Source organism: Taudactylus pleione, unplaced genomic scaffold (genome assembly GCF_031769625.1).
Source record: "Taudactylus pleione unplaced genomic scaffold, aTauple2 ptg000061l, whole genome shotgun sequence".
NCBI classification, from domain to species: domain Eukaryota; kingdom Metazoa; phylum Chordata; class Amphibia; order Anura; family Myobatrachidae; genus Taudactylus; species Taudactylus pleione.
In genome coordinates this window covers 6719620-6736063 of record NW_028284463.1, presented here as the reverse complement: position 1 = coordinate 6736063, position 16444 = coordinate 6719620, and the positions used below count along the sequence as shown (strand labels likewise).

General features: G+C 34.8%; 1 protein-coding gene across 1 annotated transcript in view; it reads right to left on the bottom strand.

Moving 5' to 3' along the window:
* Positions 1-3315: 3315 nt before the first annotated feature.
* LOC148534977 (olfactory receptor 5V1-like) overlaps positions 3316-16444 on the bottom strand; it is a 68075-nt gene continuing 54946 nt past the window's right edge. The window contains exon 2 of the mRNA XM_088464848.1: positions 3316-4245. Within this exon, the coding sequence (XP_088320974.1) occupies positions 3316-4245 (930 nt within the window). The remainder of the gene's footprint in view (positions 4246-16444) is intronic.

Here is a 16444-nt window from a genome sequence, read left to right as displayed (position 1 = left end):
TGTAGTGTATTTAATATTTTTGACTCCGACACCTTACACAATCCACACAGCCAAATGTCTTAATATACACCTGTCATTTTCAATGTTTCTGATCTCCATACTACTATCTGTTTTCATTTAAACTGATGTTCTCACAGTATGTGATCTTTGCCTATAACTTCACACGTGTCTATTATTACCAACAAAGGAAACATAGACTCTCCTCAATCCATGAAGCAAGATCTCTGACACACACTATTGTATATTGCTGCACCTTCCCCAATGTGTTATATATATATATATTTTTACATACAAATAGTACATATCGTTTATATGCATTTTTTCAAATGAGACATTATGTTAATTCTTTACCAACCACTATGCTGATTGCAGACACTCGAGATCCCATCTCCTCTCTGTTAAACTTAATCAAACAGACCAATTATAGGACTAGATTCCTATATCAAGATTTGATGTAACCACCATCTACTAAATTACAAAATAAGGTTTTGGAGAATTGGAAGAAAGACATACTCTTAATTTCACAAGCCACTCAATTATTTCAAAATTATGATTCCACATTGTTAATCTTACAAGCTGCTTACTTACAGGAGGTGCATATTAAACCAATATACAGAGCCTATATTTCTCAGTCCCAGAGAAAACATTTTGTGTCGGAAGAATCAGGTGCATGCCCAAAATGCTTACACCCCACAACCACATTCTACCATCATTTTTGGGATTGTAGATTTATACGTAAATTTTGGTATAAAATACTTCATTTCATTAACTCAAGTTTTAAAATCAAATGCGACCTAAACCCATTGGCTTTCTTATGTGCAAACTTTACGTCTTGGAATTTAGAAGAATCACATAAACATTTCATACTTTTTATCATGGTACTGATAACAGCAGCAAAAAAAATAATTTTTAAATCATGGGTTTCAAAATCTTTGCCCACTACAACAGCAATCCATAGCATGATTCTCCATATTCTCTACTATGAATGCTACTCAACTCTTACAGACATACAAGAAGGTGTTGTTAGGTTTTATTGTAAATGGGGTCATTATATAGATACCCTACCAGAGGAAACTTGTATGCAAATCTTTAAATTGTTTGAGAATACAGATTGGTATCTTTATAAAAAAAACTTTCTGGAGAACTTTGATATAAAGATCGTGGTTACCCATTTAATAAGAGTTCTAAATCTATTTTTCTGTAAATCTATTTGGTTAGGATAAGAATTGAAGGAAAATATTAATATAGAGGCATTCTATTGGTTTCAAATTAGATAGAGCATCTATAATTAATTAATAGGATGATATTATAAGAACTTCATTGATAATCCCAACCCCTACCTTCCTCCTTCCTGTAGATACTAGGTTTTCTTTATAACCCCCCCTCTCTTATCCCTTATTTATTATTTCTAATATTGTACTTGTGGTACACAATTTTTTTAAACAGTATATGATATCTGTTGAATCTATGAACATGTATTTTATGCCACTGTTGTACTATGACTCTAACTAAGTTGTATTATTATTTTTTATTTCAAAACCACAATAAATATATGTTTCAAACAAAAAAACATAGTACATATCATAAACAGATATAAATAAGATTTTTTTACACTTTTATACATTTTAAGACATTAAATATTGTACTATTCACAACATAATCTTATTTTATAATGAATTTTATTGGCCATTTATCAAGCAATATTATTTTTACATATAAAAGTACTGTTTTCTGGATTAAAGGCTAAAATTGTCAAAAAATCTTATTAATGTCCCCCCATCTCCCACAACATCTCTAAAAAAGCTTTAGCTAAATTAGAATGTTTTCATAAATTCTGTCTCGAAATGGATGTTATTTTTAAAAAATCAAATTAATTCACAATATTGTACCGTATGGAAATGTAAATACTTTTCACCTTTTTATTATATGTATAATATGTTTTCTCTATATATTAGTATTTCTCACAATGCTAAGACATTAGCTTCTGTATTTAAATGGAAAATGAATGCAGTTTATTTAAAAATATTAATAGAATGTATGTAAATTAATACATTTGATTATTTTACAATTATAAAAAGGTAATAACAAATAAAAGTAACAATTTATTAAAATTACTAAAATAAAACAATAAATAAAACAAATATTAACAACAACAATTACACTGGAAACAAAGTTGTTAAAAAAAGATCATGCAAAGCAGCCAGTTTAATTTTCTGCATTCTTTTGAGCAAAGAATTATTAATGATGGACATTTCTGTAAATTGCCTACCTTTCACTGAATGGCACCTTTGATAACCCTAAAATATTTAAGGCTGCAAATAAAGCACTCAAATTAAGATTTAATGATGTTCCCGTTTCGTTGGGAAACTGAGAAGTTTCTAGTACAAGCTGCATATCCTGTAGCCTTTCTGTTGGCTCAACACTATGTTAGTTTAACTGTCCGCCACTTTTCTCAAGTTGACTATTCAAATCAATTAGATACCCTTCTTCAGCAAACACCATCAGGAAGCAATTTCCATGGCTTATGGACACTTTCAATTTACCCTAGATTATTCTGTTTCCCAAGGGCACCCCAAGATATGGATTTCATAGTTTCCGTGACTGCAGATAGCTAATGACAGTAGTAGAAAAGCTCATGCTACTGTAGATCATGTCATATGCTTTCTTCCAACATGTACTCAGCAAATTTCTCAATATATTGCATGGAGCTTACCGGTCTCCACTTATAAGATTAATGATTGGGCTTTCAACAACTCAGTCCTGTTTCAAATGTGGCCAGTCTTAGGCTGATCTAGCCCATTGTTTGTGTTCATGTCCACTAAATTGTAGATTTTGTTTGCAAGTGCTTAACTATTCCTAAGAGCATTTGTTTAATTACATGTCATTAACCTCTGAATGGGCTTTATCTCTCATTCTCCCAAGAGAGCTTTGAATGTTAAATGGAGGCAGACATCTCTAATTGGTGGTTAGTGCAGCTGCTCATAAGTCCATTCAACAAGTATAAGTACATCGTTTGTTGGCCAAATGTTTTCTGTCAACATTAACCTCATGCTTGATTGGCCCTTTGACTCTCATCATGTTGGGTCTGTACATTTGTGAACATGCACATACTATATTACCTGGTACAACATTTTTTTTTGTCCATTGTCTTATAGTTGCTTCAATAAAAATATATTTAAAACAAAGATTTAGTGATGAAAAATGTTAAATAAGCCCAAACAATTGTAGACATTGGAGTAAGGAATGCTTAAGGAGTTTTAGTGTAATTAACTTAGATTATATAGTATTGTCATTTTTATGTATTCATGCATTGTCCTACCCCAGTAATCTCATGAGAGAACTTTTCACATCTTTATTCCTTAAACTGTAGATTAGGGGGTTTATCATGGGTGTAACAACTGAGTACAGTGCTGCAAACACAGATTCAAGGACATTAGAGTATTGTGATGGTGGCATCATGTACACAGACACACCAGTTATATAGTAAATAATGATAACGGTGAGGTGGGATGAGCAGGTGGAGAAGGCTTTCTTTCTGCCATCCTTAGATTTTATTTGCAAGATTACTCTGATAATTTTTATATATGATATAAAGCTAAATAAGACTGGGAACAATGCATATACCAGTACTTCCATGTAGATAACAATATAAAAGTCTTTACTGCCAGCACAGGAGATGTTAATCAGAGCTTTAGCATCACAAAAAAACTGGTGTATGGTATGTGACTGACAGAAGGACATATGTGAGGCTGGAACAGTAAGTACAAATGAATTTAAGCATCCTGACATCCAAGTGCCAGAAGCCAATAAGACACAGTATTTCCTACTTAGGATATAGTGATAATGTAAAGGATCACATATAGCAACATATCGGTCATATGCCATAATGAATATTAGAATAATCTCAGAGGAGGCAACCAAAAAATAAAAGTACATCTGGGTGAAGCACTGAATGAAGGACAATGTATTATCTCCAGACAATAACATGTACAGCAGATTAGGGACGATAGTGGTTGTATAACAGATATCAATTAAAGCCAGGTTACAGAGAAAAAGATACATGGGAGTGTGTAATTTATTATCAATATATATCACTGTTATTATACTACAATTGATGAGAAGTCCAAATATATATATGAGGAAAAACACACTGGTGGTTAATGTTTTGTAAGTAGATATGAAGAAAAATGGAAACAAGTGGAAATCAGTAACATAAGTCTGGTTCTCCTTGTTCTGTAGGTTATTCTATAAAAAAAGTAAACATTATTTTTTTATTATTACAACTACTTGTACTTCTACTACTACTAGTACTGCTACTAGAAGTACTACTGCTACTGTAACTTATACTACAGCTGCATATTCCACTACTGCTGCTATTACTACTACTTCTGCTGCTATTACTACTAATAGTGCTGCTATTGCTACTTCTACTGCTTCTAATACTAATGTACTATTACTACTGCTGCTACTAATACTACTGCTGCTGCTGATGTGGCTGTTACTACTACATCTACTACTGCTACTACTACTACAAATGCTTCTTAAACTACTAAAACTATTCTTCTTACTATGGCTGCTACAAATACCACACGTCTTATGCAAATAATGCTGATGATGCTACTAATACTTCTACTACTACTGGTGTGGCCGATGATGCTATTACTGCTACTACTGCTACTACTACTACTACTACTACTACTACTATTAATTCTACTACTACAGTTGCTGCTGCTATTACAACTACAGAACAACTACTGCTTCTAATACTAATATTACTGCTGCCAATACTACTACTATCACAGCTGCTAATACAACTGATGTTTCTACTAATATTACTACTATTACTAATGATACTACTACAACTACTAATGCTGCTACTCATACCACTGCTGTAATGGGATGCAGTTTATATGCCAGTAGACGGGATGCCAGAAGTCAAAATAATGACACCAAAATCTTGTGGCCCGGCATAATGCAGATGCCGATATCCTGAAGGACATTAGGCTACCAACTTCAGCATCCTGACCATCATAATCGCGAATACCCAGACAGCAGTAAGTATGCACAGTTAGCTGGACATGGAGGGGTTAGGATTAGGCAACCCCATGGGGAGATTAGGGTTAGGCACCCCCCGGGGAGGGTTAGGGTGTGGGGTGAGGGTAGATTAGGGTTAAGCACCCTCTGTGGAGGTTAGGGTTAGGCACCACTAAGGGACGGTGAGGGGGTGAGAGGTTAGGGTTAGGGTACTTTCATGCATCTGGCAGCATTCTCTACCATTCAGGCTTCCAGCATCAGAATTTGAACCGGGGCCTATTCAATCATCAGCATCTCATACCTATTCCACTATAACATCTACTGCAGATACTACTACTAATGCCACTACTACAACTACTAATGTTGCTACTAATACTACTGCTGCTGGAACTACTACTACTGATACTTCTACTGCTAATACTACTAATTATTCTGCTGTTGCTACTACTATCGCAGCAAATATTACTGTTGTTATTACTACTACTGCTGTTACTACTATTGGTGTGGCTGCTGCTACAAATGGTACTGCTACTACTAATCCTGCTGCTGCTACTATTTCTAATGCTGCTGTTACTACTACTACAGCTACTTCAATCACTATTACTACTACAAATACTATTGTATTTGTTGAAACTGGATCAGGACTATATCTTAAGCTTGCATATTTGGCAATTTTGTCTTAAATTGACTTCCTTAATGCAACATTCACAAACTATGTTATTAACTGCAAGCTCTTTATTTTTGTAAACACGGTTTTTAAACACAGTTTGTAAACATGGTTTGTTATAGTGGTATAACACAGTTAGTGCAATACGTCAGTCATACTTAACTTTGCAATATTGATTTAATATGATATTACAGTCTATGTACATCTAATCTCAATTTCATTTTTGTTCACTTTATTCTACAGTGGGTTTAACATGCATTAATTTGCTAAAATTAGAATTAATCCTAAAATGATTTATAAATGTAATTTCATTACAACAACTGCACATAATACTGTAATATAGTCTAACATATTTTCTCACAGTAACTAGATTTCTCATTTTACTGTATACTCATAATTTGTCTCATTGTGGGTCCTGATCATGTACAGTATTGTACCAAAAAAATCCTAAACAAAAATTATAAACTCAGCAAACAGTTAATGTTTATCTTCAATTACTTCCTCTGTGTAAAAAATTCCATCAGAAAGGCTTGATTCAGAGGTGCTTAACCATATATTTGCATATATATGCAACAAAGACCTCAGAATCTCTATTTTTTAAGCCTTTCTGGAGGGAAACCTTTTTATTTTCTTTCTATAGCTCAGAGTAAATCCTCTCCCTTTACAAGCACCTATGCAAAACCATTTAGTTGATATGAGCAACCATTATTTTGTATTGATGTTATGAGAGGCATGGATGGGACCAGCATTGGACGGATGTGCTGTTTCCTATACTGCTAATTGGAGGTTTCTGGGGTACCTCCTAGGTGAGTTGGCTCTCAACTTAAATATATTTATTTATGTTCCGGAAAAGGGTTAAAAATACATGCACCTGACAGTGTAATATTATTGAATAAAGTGACAACCGGTGCTCAAAATAATTGTGCGTACCAAAAGAAAAACGTTAAAGCTTGTCTGATTTCCAAAAGTACAGGGCTCACACTGGATGGGGTTGACAAAATGTCATCAGCTGGACCACCTTAAAGAGAGCTCATTCAAGCCCATGAGGGATAGGTATGATATAGTGTAGTATTTCTTTACATGAGTAGCATGATAGGACTACAAATAGCTGTGTACCAGATAATGCTGAATTTAAAGCCTGTAATATGTCTTTCCAAAGTATCTCCTAGTATCCCTTTTTCTTCAGTATTTCTTAGAAATGTGTGTGGTGAATACACATGAGCATTGAATTAGATACAATGGTCCCCTGTCAGAACATTTTAACAAGGGTTTATTTGGATACAACAGCATAGGGAGACAGTTTATGGAAACATAAAAACAGTAAAAATGGAAATGTACTTATCTTTTAAGTTGGTACCCAGTCATCTAAGATATGCTGTAAGTGTCCAAAAGCTAGAAAGCCTGGGACAGCTGGACTCAACGCATTTGCTCTTATGGGGACTTCTTCAGGAGTGGTATTGGGTCTGTGCAGTGCCTTCTATTTATTCCCTGGATAAGGAGAGGTTTGTTTCTGAAATTTGGACCAAAATATGGCACCTGCGCATGCACAGTGCATGGTGGCCAATTTGTATGACATCATTTATGACATCAGTGCTAACCCACGGAGCTCCAGGAGTGTTTGTTTACAGGAGCATTTCCATGTGCATCGGCAGCTGTGTTGTCAGCCTAGCTATGTCTGAGTGGAGCAGGGCATCGTAAACAGGAATTAGCAACAGCCGTCTGTATATAGCTGCAGTCATTTTGTTGGTTTGATAAAACCTGTAACAACATGGCAATGGCCATTTTGTTGGTTTGAAATAACATAGTGGTTGCCATTTTTAGATGGAAGCGGTGGTAGCCATCTTTTGGGCTATCTGCAGGGCAACCACTGGGTCAGTTTGTGGCTTGTTTGCAATAGCAACCATCTTATAGGATTCTAACATGTTAAAAATGTTTAAAACCCTAATAAATTCTATATGTTCTTAAAACACTTCCATATAGAGAAATACATTATAAATTAAATTGCAAACATTAAAAATACAGTATATGAGGGGCAGTAAAAATGGGGAAAAGTGTATATAGAATGGTAAAATAAATTGCTCTAAATAAGAGCATATAATTCACAAAATTGTCTCAAATGACAAACATTTGGTCGATATTAAGGTGCACACACTAGACATTACAGTGACAATATTTGACAAGAATGATGACAACAGGGGTAAGATAAAATGGAACCTAAATATATTGTATATTACTTAAAATGAGACCATAAAAACTCTAAAAGCAATAAAATACAGTAATTATGTCACATAATAGTTAAAATGCATAACAATAAATAAATATTAAGTGATAAGGTAAAATAGTAAGAGACTAAATAATTATTTATGTGCTTTTATAATATTATTATTTATTATATTTATTCATATTTTTATGAGGATTATTATATAGCGGTAATATATAATTTTTATATCATATTTGGAATCATATACACAACACTGAAGTGATAATAGTAACAACATTGGAGTTTTGAGAACATCAGAGTATATTTTATTTTCACTTTCACTTTGTGTTTTTATGTAACTATATTTAACTGGTAATATTTTAAGATTTATCATTAATAGTTATATTGGGGAAGGATTAATTTGATCCAAAATCAGGGTATTTTGTTTTGCTCATTACAATAAAAAACTTTCAATCACCGACCCCAACTATATTTATATATCTCTTTACAATTTCTATAGGCTGGTGACATATTACCAAATCCAGCCCCCACCCACATGCCCCACTCACAATGGAATAACAATCCAGCTAACCTCATAAACTTCACATACCTCCCATCACCATCCAAGTCACTAAATTGTGCCTTATGGAATGCACAATCTGTTTGCAACAAACTAACATCCATCCATGACTTCTTTATTTCAAATAACCTCAACCTTCTGGCAATAACAGAAAGATGGCTCACACAATTAGACACTTACTTCCTGCTGCACTTTCATATGGTGTCCTACAATTCACCCACACCTCCTAGTCTGGTAATAGTAAAGGAGGTGTGGTAGGAATATTACTGTCCCAATCTTTCACATACACAGTTCTATCACAGGTACCATCACTCACATTTACATAATTTGAAGTACATTCTATCAGGAGTTTCTCCCCTTTCTCTCTGTGCATTGCTGTTATCTATTGCCCACCTGTGGCACCCCAACAATTTATGGCATTCCAAATTAAAAAGACACCTGCAAAAACTCTCACATAAAGTAGAATGTCAGTGGCATAAATCTCATCATCCAAGTCACTTTCTCACATATAATAAAATCTATCGTAATGCTCTGGACACTGCCAAAAAAAATTCCCAACCTATTATCTCTGCCCCAGCCTCTAACACTTAGTGAATTATTAATACATTTAAATCACTTCTTACCTCTCCCTCACCCAACCTACCTGCTATTATCAGTGCACAAAATCTTGCTTCCTACAGTATTTCAAGGACAAGACTGATAATATCCAAGGACAAGACTGATGATATCCAAAATGAAATTGTAGGCTTTTCTTCTGTCAGTGGCCTGTACAATTCCCTACCTGAACCCGCTGACACATTCTCTTCATTTGAATCAGTAAATTTCTGTCTCCTGTACTCACCCTTAACTGAAATCTGAAACCACTCTTTCTCTACTGGCATCTTTCCATCAATGTTCAAGTATGCAGAGATTACTCCAATTTCGAATAAAGAAAATTATGTCCCTAAGTCTCTCTCAAATTCCCATCTCATCTCCCATGCCCCTCCAAGCTACTGGAGAGACTTGCTTACATTCACCTCACACACTTTCTTAACTTGTACAACTTATTGGATCCACTTCAGTCAGGATTTTGTTCCCAACACTCCACAGAGACAGCACTGATACTAAGGTAGTGAATGGTTTGATCACTGCTAAGTCTAAAGGCCATTAATCAGTTTTTAATTCTTCTAGATCTCTCTGCTGCCTTTGACACTGTTGACCACTCTTTTCATGCAAACACTACAATCTTTACATCTCCAGGACACAGATCTTTCTTGGTTCTTGGTACCTATCTAATTGCTCTTTCACTGTTTGCTTTTCTGATTCTGCCTCTTCTTCACTACCTCTATTAGTTGGAGTACCACAAAGCTCAGTCTTAGGTCCTCTGCTTTTCTCAATCTATACCACATCTCTTGGCAAACTAATCAGTTGTTTTGGTTTTCATTATCGTCTGTATAAGGACAATACTCACATCTACCTATTCTCTCCAGATTTATCACCATCTGTGCTGGTCCATGTCACTGAATGTCTTTCTGCCATTTCATCTTGGGAAGCATCTTGCCACCTCAACCTTAATGTTTCCAAAACAGACTTAACTATGTTTCCTCTGGCCAATAACAGTTACCAACCTGATATCTCTATCACTGTTGATAACTCAACAATTAAACCCAACCCACAAAAGCCCGCTGCCTATGTGTCATCCTTGATTCTGATCTTTCCTTTGCTGCCCACATTCAATCTGTCTCAAAATCATGATACAAAAATATAAAAAACATTTAGAATTTGACTGTATCTTACACAAGACACTAATCCATGCACTCATTATTTCCTGCATTGACTATTGCAATAGTCTCCTTACTGGTTTTCCCCAAATAAGACTTTTTCAACTACAACCCATTTAGAATGCAGCTGTTAAGCTGATCTTCCTCGCCAAATGTTCATTATCTGCTGATTCAATCTGTCAGTCCCTCCATTAGTTAACAGTTTTCTACCGTATTCAATATAAAATACTTTTACTTATGCATAAAGCTATTAATCAAACCACTCTTCACATATCTCAAAATATCTCCCAACCTGACATCTCCACTCTGCACAAGGTCTGTGTCTCTAATCCACACACCTTACTTGTTCCCATGGATGGTTACAGGACATTTTTGGGCTTAACCCACCCTGTGGAGTGCCCTCCCATGCACAATAAGACTTTCCACTAGTCTGCAAACATTCAAATGTTCACTGAAAACTCACCTTTTTAGACAAGCTTATCAGATTCCAGAACTGCCCACATAACTTTCATAGTTTCCTTATCTAATTGCATCCCATCTTATAGTCTACACATAACCTCACAAATTTTCTTAATTTTCACATCATCCTAACCCTAGGGCAATATTCATATGTGACTGGATCATACAGCTCACCAAGAACCTCTGAAATGTGGCTGGACCAATTTGCAATATGTAGCACCTATGCTTGTGTATCAACACCTATTTCAGTATAGATTGTAAGCTTGCAAGCAGCACCCTCTTACCTTTATATCTGTCTGTTACTACCTAGTTTTGTTCTGTTACTGTTGTTTCCAATTGTAAAGCAGAACATAATTTGCTTTGTTATATAGGAAATGTAATAAGTAATAATAAAAACAGTATATATACACTAGTGCATATATAACAGTATATACAGCAAAAATCAGTAGAGTTGGGACAAGATTATACTTATTTTTGATACCTTACTTTGTTTATTGTGTTATTGAGATCCTATTAATATATCTCTACATTTTTGTTGCATTAAGAAAGATGCACTTTGCTAGAAGTTTAGTGTATCTAATTTAGAATACAATTAAATACATTTTACTTTCTATAGTATTTTACATGGCTCAAATTGCCTTTTGTGATCATTCTAGCATTTTTGCACAGCATTAGATCTTCTAAGAAAGAAGCTACACACTGATAGTGACAACAGGCTACCCTAAAAGTCATGAATATCAATATGAGGATACTGACAAGTTCAACCAGAACCATTGTAAAAAACAGAATTATCTTAAATATTACACTTGTCTTGTTTATCATTAGAATTGTTGCTAAAGCATGTGTTAACTTTCAATAAGAAACTATTTTGCAATTGGCAAGAAACAAATATTTGTCTCTGGCTATATTGGGAGTGATCAATTTCGCAGCCTGAAAACAATTTGAAATAATATTAATGACTGTACTACAGTCAAAGGCACTGAGCTGTCCAGGTTGACATTGATATACATTTATAGTATGATTGGTATGATATTCTTCTTTATCAAGTTCTTTATCTGAAATTATAGTGAAGAATACTGTAGAGCTGTTTGTTAAAGCCAAGGACTATATATTTAAATTGAAGTGGTTTGGTTCTGAGATCTGAGTCACAGTTCTGATCTTCCTGTGGTTCGAAATTTGGATTTTAAATCCAAATTTCTGGTTTTGTATTGCAAAAATTACATGTTTTTAAAAAGTTATTTTTTAAAACAAAAACCCAGTTGTAATACAAAAACACTTGAGAGTGGTTTTGCAAAACCAAAACCAACACTAAAACACAAAGAAGAATTTGGATCCAAAACAAAAACATGGAGGTCAGCGCACATCTCTAAGTAAAATAATTTATATAATTTCTGCATGTCATCTGGAAACTATGCACTAGATTTACTAAAACTTCAATAAAAGAAAATTTAAGTTGTGGCCATTATCAACCCAGTTACTATAGATTCTAACCATCATTTATCTAGTACATTTTAGAAAACAATAGCTGCAATCTGATTTCTTTGGGCAGAACCTCACGAGAACAGCATTATGTTACATATTAGAGTCTGTGTGTTATGTGAATGTCACATATATATATCAGAAATTTGTCAAAAAGAAGGAGTAGATTCCTGCCTGCAAAAATCTTGTGTTTGCCATATATTTTATGTGTGCATGTCACCTTTTTTGTATGGTTCCCCCTGTTACGCAATGCTGTGATTATCCCTGATATAGAGGTGGTATAAATATTTTCAACATGAAATGTCATCATTTAATATTCATACACAGTGTTATACTTTTCCAAGATATTGAAGTTTCTACATTGCATTTATTTGGAGTACTTTATTGCAAATAAATGTTCTGTTAATCTCCCTTTTCAGACTTCTCATCATGTATTGTGGTCATGTAAATGTTGGAGATACAAATATTCATTTTCACTTAAAAAATGTAAGCAACAGAAAACAAAAATGTTGTGTCCTTTTGGCACATTGAAGTTAAAAAATACACCAAATGTAATGCAAATTTACCACACCAACACAATCATAGATCAGAAATCAGCATTGCTCAGAACAGTCCATTGTTATTTAGAAGAAGGATCTTGACTCACCATTACATCAGCATAAAATAGAACATGGGGGAAAGGAACCTAACTTATACTGTGTTGATCCCTATACAATGTGCTCTAATTGAAGATGTTACTTTGGGGATTAGAAGAAAATTATGGAATTTCATCACCCTTATGTTTTGCCCTTGAGTTTTAATTATAACTTTTACACATTATAACAAAAATTAATTTTATTCTTTCTTTATGATAAGTTTTTTAGTTTTTGCCAGGAAACATATTGGTTTTGTTGTAACATTGCTTTTTTGACAAAACAGATTCATGGAACATACTGAGTAGAAGTACATGCTTCATACGCTTTCACATACAGATGATTTGTGTGTTGTTATGTAAAATTTCTGTTTATTAATAACTCACAAAGATAAAATGGATCCTATATGGTCAGTTCTGTTTGGTGCAATCCACTATGGATTAATTGATTCTTACATGACAGAGATGCACTTGGAAAACTAGAAGATACTGGGATAATCAGACTTTGGAATCACAAGGTTATTGGATGGGCAGCTTACTGGGAACACATACAAAGAGGAATACAGCAAAATACAAGTCTCTCATCATTATATCCCACAAACTAGAATAAAAGCCAACCATACCATACAGGGACAATAAACAGGTAGGTCTCAGTAATTGGGTGCTATTTACCAACAATCCCTCCACTGAGGGCATACTTCCTCAAATCATAATTCAGGTTAGGATAAAACTCATATGTTGCTAACACCCACATAGTTCATGGCTCAGGTGAGGCTGCCATACATCAAAACTGAGACTACATATTTCCTTGTACATCAAAGTTTTGGTATTGCATTTTTGTGGCACCTCCCCATATGCAAAGAGGTGATTGGCAGGTTAACTGCTTAACACATGAAGTATATCCTTTGATCAGTCAATATCTTACTGCAATAAATACTACTAATAATAAAACCTTCTCCACAGTGTTCATGATTAGAGCCACACAAAGCGATTCTGAGAATGCATCGCAAAGTTGACTTCTGGAATATGCCAATCAAAATGGTATGGAGATAAACACATTGCAAAAGTCGTGCATCAGCCAGTGCTGCATCTCAATAGGATACCCAATTACAATGACATTACCATAAAGGTCCAGTAATGTCTGCACTAAAAGTCAACTGTGTTTGACTCAGAATCACCCCCACAGTCTCAGTACAGTGCTGTTTAATCAACCAACAAGATATACCTATCCCCCAATCAACAACCACAAAGAAAGATACCTGATATGCTAAAAAATACCCCTCTGTCTACTGCCAAAAATACATAGAATGAAACAGATGTTACAGGATGTCCTGTCCAAACTGATTTACAATCTACAGTAGGTCTTGTAAATTTTGATACAAAAAGTTAAAGAAATAGCAATGGAAGCTGCTGGTGGTTAAGGTATGAGTGACTGTTGTAAGGCATATTCAGTATCAGTTTAATATAATAAACCATGCATTGGCCACTGGCATCTCTGTACAAATATTAGCCTTGTGTTGCCCTTAAAACTAGAGCCCTATGTATTTTATAGTGTGATAGACAGATCTAATAGTTTCTGAGGAATCTTCATAGTGTAAATGAAGGTACAGCAAGTCCATGTCCTCTAGCTTTGCCTATCTATACATCAATGCAAGTATTGCAGTTGTTACATTGTATTATTTTGTGGTAGTCTACCACAACTGGATTACATTTCTGGACACATTGGGCTAAAGTTACTAATCATCAATTTTGCTGTCTACTGCAAACTGTTGAGCAACAATGGTGGTTTAAGGTCTAAAGAAACAGTATTTACCAAGCATCAGTTTTCAGCATCGGCACCACTATGTCCACCCAGGAATCTCATCTTCACTAGATGTGGCTATTTTGTAGTAAGCATGAAGAGGGGTCACATGCCTCACATTCCTTAAACCTTAAAGGAGAAAATTATTTGTTTGTAAAATATAGACCTTAGAAAAATACCATAATACTTACCTTAACTCAAAGGAAATTTTTATTCAATGTTCATGTGTTGATGCTTTAGAATGAGTCAAATGTTTTAATTTGAAAAACATTTATGAAGTCCCAAATCTTCTAGTTTAGTAGTAATACATTTTTTTATTATGACCCTTTTCAAAATTTGAAGCAATGCTGCTCTATTTTTTACATACATAGGGCTTTGCAATTTTGTGATTTTTTTTATAATTTGGCCAATTGTATAAAAAAAGTGATAAAACTATTTTTCAAAAACCATTCTAAAATCTATTTTTAGCTTTTTAACCTCTACTTACCAGGAGAGGTCATATGACCATTCCTATGTTTTGTTGCAGTAACATTTGAAACATTTGATGATTTTGTTTCTTGATGTTTGTTTTGTAAAATATAGTCTGATGCTGATAAACCATATTTTTTGGTGAAAGAGATTTTCCATATGCAATTACTCTGCATTTATCTGTATTTTTACATTACCACAAGAAGTGACTTGCTTGCACGTGCTGCACATTTGGTTTTCAATTCCATGTATTATGTCTGGAGGAGAATAACTCACTTTCTGGCTTCAAAAAAATATCTGTGGTGCTGGCAAAGTGCAACTTCCACTTTGTCTTGCGGAGTGCATTTCCTTGAATGTGCGTAGTGACAGACTGCACCAGCAGGGCTAAGCCGCAACAATGCTCCAGCATGCAAGTTACAACATGCTGAGTTTGATGCTCTGTGGTTTTGTTTACAAGTCACTCAGGGGTTTATGTACTTTGGGGCTCTTACAGTGGTGTAAAAGCTGCTCCTGCTATGCCTACATACTGCTGTAAAGCAGATGCTGGCCACTAGCATGGTTACCAATAACAGACCCATTTGACTGGCTTTCTGTATCTTGACAAGAATGAAACTAGTCCAGCTGACAGAAGTACTGGGGAACATGTTTCTCTGCACTTACTAGAGCCCTATATAGATAAGGGAAAGAATGTCACTACTGAAAACTTCTTTACATCCCTGCATTTGGCTAAATAGTTGAGAAAGCGGAACACTGGAATCATTGGAACTATGAACATAGTGAGGAAAAGGTACCCTCTTCTGTGAAAGATGCTTGATATCCTCTGCACACCACCATGCTCTATAAAACAAATGGCAGTACCACACTGACATCTTGTCAAGGCAAGGTCACCAGGAGTGTGTTGATTTTCAGCACTCTTCATACAGGAGTCCTCATTGATGAAGCAAAGGAGAAAAAGACTCCTGAAACTGCATTTTTACAATGACACAACATATTGTGTTGATGTTGTAGACCAGATGACCCAATAGTACAGTTTACGAGCTTCTTCAGGGTGCTGGCCCATACAGTACATGTTTTTTTACAATATCTTAGATTTAGCTATGATAAATGCTGATACAGTCTACAATCTAGTGACAAACTCTAAGATGTCAATCTGTAAAATTCATCCTTGCTGTCATTACAGAGTTAGTAGAACTTTACCGTTATTCTCGGTTGCACGGTCCTAGGATACAAGGGCCAGCTGATGATCCACCCTCAGAAATACCAGCAAAATGCAGACAGTGCCAGATAGTATTCTGTAAGCCAAATAAAATCAAATATACCTGCACTATATGTAATAAATATGTTTGTGGAACATGATAAATTAAG